The 4,917-nt window shown below is 41.2% G+C and overlaps 1 protein-coding gene across 1 annotated transcript; it reads left to right on the top strand.

Annotated features, from left to right (window-relative positions):
• Window positions 1-273: 273 nt before the first annotated feature.
• On the top strand, window positions 274-2,837 carry LOC122461627 (G-protein coupled receptor 55-like). Its single transcript, XM_043522187.1, has 2 exons — window positions 274-925; window positions 1,510-2,837. Exon 2 carries the CDS (start codon window positions 1,523-1,525, stop codon window positions 2,417-2,419), a length of 897 nt encoding a protein of 298 aa, XP_043378122.1. The 5' UTR covers window positions 274-925; window positions 1,510-1,522; the 3' UTR covers window positions 2,420-2,837.
• The last annotated feature ends 2,080 nt before the right edge of the window (window positions 2,838-4,917 follow it).

The raw sequence follows: 4,917 nt of genomic DNA, 5'->3' as shown, positions 1-4,917 counted from the left end.
AATGATACATTGCATACACACAACCCTGCTTGTAACTCATTAACTACATAAGATATCAGAGTAACGGCCTTGTTAGTCTGTATTCGCAAGAAGAAAAGGAGTACTTGTGGCACCTTAGAGACTAACTAAATTGGTTAGTCTCTAAGGTGCCACAAGTACTCCTTTTCTTTTTACATAAGGTATGTCTTATATGCTGCTGTTCAGTTCTAAATTAATGTTGATTATTGATTTACACAGTAGTTTGTGTCACATTCTAATGTCTTCTTGCAGGGGTAAATTGCAAGTATCCTCTCTACTTTCCAATCCAGCTGCAATTGCTAGAGGCTAATAGAACAAATTGCAAATTTCCTCTGTGCTGAGCTTAATCTCTATCCAGTCATGTTGTTGTGCTCTGGCATGTGAGATAATGGGGAAGTAACTTGGTCTCAAGTACAGGAACATTTGTATTTACAGTACATTGGTGACACTGAAATGAAAGTGTGTTGAACTCAAAGTCATACTGGAAGTGCATCAGGTAGAGGGAGCAGCAATCTCCTGGTAGCATTTGACGATATTGAAGTCACATACCTTTGTCAAGCAGTGGCACAGAGCTAATAAAGAGGGTTTGTGAGAGGAAATGGTTGTTTTGAATAACTGAAGAAAGGACAGGGAGTTATTAAACATTTGTATTTACAACAGCTTCTGCAGGAGACTGGAATTGCAGAGACAAACAAGAGCTCTGTTTTCAGAAGAGTCTGGGAGCATTGAATCAAACTGGAGTTTCAATTCATCAAGAAACAGTGGAATATTTCACCACTGCAGCTCAGTGGTTAGAGTCCCGTGTGGATTCTAACACCCTGTTTGTTGAGGAAGGATCTGCTACACATTCACTGTCTCCACCTGGGAGCTTGGACTGCCGTATATGGAGAGTAATATATTGCCTATGGTAAGTCAAACATGTGGCTAAAAAACACATGTTCTTATTTCTCATTTTGCTTCTGAGCTGTTAATTTCAACCAAAACTATCCCACTTGAAATCTCCTGACCATTTCTCTCAGGATTAGTGCAAGGATTAGTCCCAGTTACAGTCCCTGACTTCCAGGGAACACAGGGAGGATTCTCCAATCACCCACCACGGGCCCGCATCACTCCTAAGAGTTGGTGGGGTCATGGACTTGACCCCATCTCCAACAAACTACAAAGTTAGCTACGCACACTGGGACAACAGGAGGCACCATCTTTAAGGGTGGAGGACTTTGCACACCACTGAACTCCAGGAGTCTGTGCTTCCCCAAAACACAGTCTGCCCTCAAGCTTCCCCTGGGGTAGTGTAGATCCACGCCATTAATTATTGGCCCTACAGGGTATGATCTAGCGCTGAGTAAGATGCTCAGTGGTCCCCATATTTAAAACAAAATGATGTTCATTAAGGGAGTCTTTCCACTGACCTCAAGTGGCTTTGGATCAGGCTCTAAAATCTATATTCTGACTTCTTCAATGTGAACATGAGTATGATTCCTTATTTTTCAGTAAAACTGGAGATATGGCGAATAGCTCCATCGAAAGTTATGTGCAGCTGTTCCAGATAACCGTGTACATTCCCACATTTGTCCTGGGATTGCTGTTCAATGCGATGGCTTTGTGGTTTGCCTTTTGTAAGATCAGGAAGCTGACAGAATCAATAATCTACCTGGTGTCACTTATTACTCTGGATACCTTACTGCTGTTTACCCTTCCTTTTAAAATCATTTCCTATGGCTCCCAGAACAAATGGAACTTGGGGTCTGCATTCTGCTCATTCCTGGAAAGTCTCTACTTTGTGAACATGTATGGGAGCATTCTCATCTCTGCATGTATATGTGTGGACAGATATATCGCCATCCGACATCCATTGTTAGCCATTTCCCTGAGATCCACCAAGAAAGCTGCTATGGTCTGTTCCATCGTCTGTGTGGGTGTCTGGGCTGGAACTTCTTTTACTTACCAATTCCATGATAGCACACACACTACGTGCTTCTATGGCTTCTCTAATAAAACATGGGGAAACCCAGCTGTGCTTGTCACCTTGGAGACTGCGTTTTCTGGCAGCCTGATAACAATGATCTTCTGCACAGTTCAGATCATCATATGCTTGAAACGGAGCAGAAGGCCAGACGATCCCCTTACTGACACAAGTAAATCAGTGAAGATAGTCATGGCAAACCTAGCCACATTTGTCGTCTGTTTCACCCCTTTCCATGTGATGTTCTTCTTGTACTATTTGGTAAAAAAAGAGGTCATCACAAGCAATCTTCAGCAAATCATACGCCCTTTAGTTCAGATCAGCCTCTGCTGGGCTAACCTCAACTGCTGCCTGGATGCAATTTGCTATTATTTTGTCCTTAAGGAGTTTTTGAAATCCCCACATCAGGGGAGTCAGAAAACAACCAACGTTAGTTAATCAAAGTGCTGTGTCTCTCAACATTCTGGGAGCAGAAGGGGAAAGCTTTTGAAAAGTGACCACTTCTAGCTAATTTTGAAGATTGCTTTCATCTGATGCTCACTGAACTCTGTCTCTTAAGCCATCATCCAAAGGACCAGCAAAAATCAATTGCCAAATAAAAGTAGTTCTAACTAACAGTCAAAGAAAACTGTATTTGAAAACCAAATGGTTACCTGAAAGTGTTGCCTACTGGAGAGCTACTTCAATAGGAACTGTGGGGGCTCAGTTAATATAGGTGGAATTTTTTATTTGAAAATATAAAAACAGTGAAACCTGTACTAAGAACCACCTCCTTAATTGTTCCTTTTGCCTCTTGTTTTGTCTTGGTGTTTGTAAAAAATAAGAATTGAAACTATTTCTTATAAATGGTAACACAAATCCCAACCATGAGTGGTGTCTCCTGTTTTCTTGAAAAGCGTTTGTGTGGATTTAGTGTCAGCAAAGGTTCCAAACTGACTGCCCTGGAGCCAGAGATCCTCTGCCTATCCACATCGCAGGCACAAATTTAGGTCTGCCTGCTTTACTCACATTGACTTAAGTGGAACTCCTCAATGTGTAAAGTACTTCTCAGCATGAATGAGGGTTGCATAATCTGACCCTATATTTGCATCCAGAACTCCCTATGACTTTGTGGGTTGAGGTTGCTCTGAACTAGCATGTCTCAGGCATGCCCCTTCCTTGCTTTACAATCACTCACTGTGGAGCAGGATTGTGGGCACCTTTTCCCCACCAAAGAGCTACACTGCTGGGGTATGCTAATAGAAACCTGTATGCCCCTGGGCTGAATCAAGCCCACGCTTTTTGGGGATGTGCACATGTGTCCATTTGGAAATGAGACCACCAATTCCATTTCACACGGGCTGATGTTTGGGTAGCAATTTTCACCATCTCCTAAAGGTCTGCCTTTCAAATCCAGCCTGTGTTTTGTAACAGCTTTCCATCTCTACAGACCCTGCTTATATTGAAATGGAGACCTAGCATATATGGTGCAAGGCTGCTAAAAGAGAATTTCAAAGCCACGCAGGGGATTTAGACACATGACCACCCAATTCAAATGAATTGGAGTTGTGTATCTAAAGCCCCTAGACAGCTCTGAAAATCCCAGACCCAATCTCTCTCTCAGTCAGGGCCCCGACTCATCAATTCCCCCTTAGCATCTCCTTTTCATATAGATCTCCACTGTTGTTTAACAGTTGGCTATAACCCACGTTTATTAATAAAATCAGAAACAAAAACAAGGGAATGAAATTTGAAAGTCAAGTTTAAAGTGGTGCAGGCACCAGTGTCTGAAAGGAACTTCCATACCATTCAGAGACGCGGGGCCAAAATACCCCTGAACCCAGTGCTGTCAACTAGTAACATATACAACCCACTGGGGGAAAAAATTCTTTAGGCTCCTGAGGGAGGTATAGTATTACCAGAGCCTAAACAAACAAGGCAATAAAAAAATCTTCCGTTCACTAAATCTACCTTATCTATTGATTATTTGTCACACAAACTCATTTCATTGCCCTTTACCAAATTATAATCATCTTGAGACGATCCAACTCAGCTGTACAAGGTGAGACATATTCTTATTTCAGTAAATTCAGAGTAATTGGGCTAGACCCTCCTCTCGCTTACTCTAGTGAGTATAATAGAAGTCCTGATTTACAGAGGTGTACGTCAAAACAGAATCATGCCTGCTCAGGATCTACAACAACGTTGCTGAGATCACAATCTGGTGCGACAGGTGCAAGATAGACTTTACTCACATTGCACAGTGCATGTCCCTCCCTCCCCCTCCATGTGGATTACATTCTGTAGGGTAAAGTACCTTAATTCAGTTTCAGTTTTTTCTGTGTGCACTGGGTTTCTATTTAGCCCTATTTAACTGATAGCAAAAATATAAGAGCTAAATTACACAGAAAGGAAGGACTAAGGTTCACCAATGCCTGTGTTCATAAGAAATAGATTATCTCACTTTAAAAAGTTCATTGACTGAAGTAATTGATATCCATAGTCCTGTTGGGCCAGAATCTTAAAAATGTCGTACATTCATGCATTATTGGCTGTTGTGTAAGGAAAGAAACCCAGCCTTTCAACAGTCCGTTCACTGTACATGTATAAGGGGTAACAATGAACAAACATTACATCAATTTCTTCCATGAGCTAGTGATCTGTGTTATGTAATCTCCAGCCTGAAGAAATGAAATTCATTTGTGGTCATCCATTCTATTTATCAGATTTCAACTGAAAATTTCCATAAATACATTTATTGAAAGGTGACTAAAAAATTACATAGATTTCAATCCATGCTCCTGTTTAGATCTCAAAGATCACTTAAAGGTCACCAGTCTTCTTTTAAATAGCGTTTCAACTGATGTAATGTTGTTCTTAAGGATTTGAATCTGAGTATTTAGGTGTGTACAATAAAAGTATCCAGCAGCCATGTTGGTAAATGAAGCAAAACCCAA

This window comes from Chelonia mydas, chromosome 9, assembly GCF_015237465.2.
Source record: "Chelonia mydas isolate rCheMyd1 chromosome 9, rCheMyd1.pri.v2, whole genome shotgun sequence".
Classification (NCBI taxonomy): Eukaryota; Metazoa; Chordata; order Testudines; family Cheloniidae; genus Chelonia; species Chelonia mydas.
This window is presented reverse-complemented; position numbering and strand designations above follow the sequence as displayed.

Coding starts and splice junctions, on each gene's coding strand:
- LOC122461627 (XM_043522187.1), top strand. CDS start 1,523: ATGGCGAATAGCTCCATCGAAAGTTATGTGCAGCTGTTCCAGATAACC.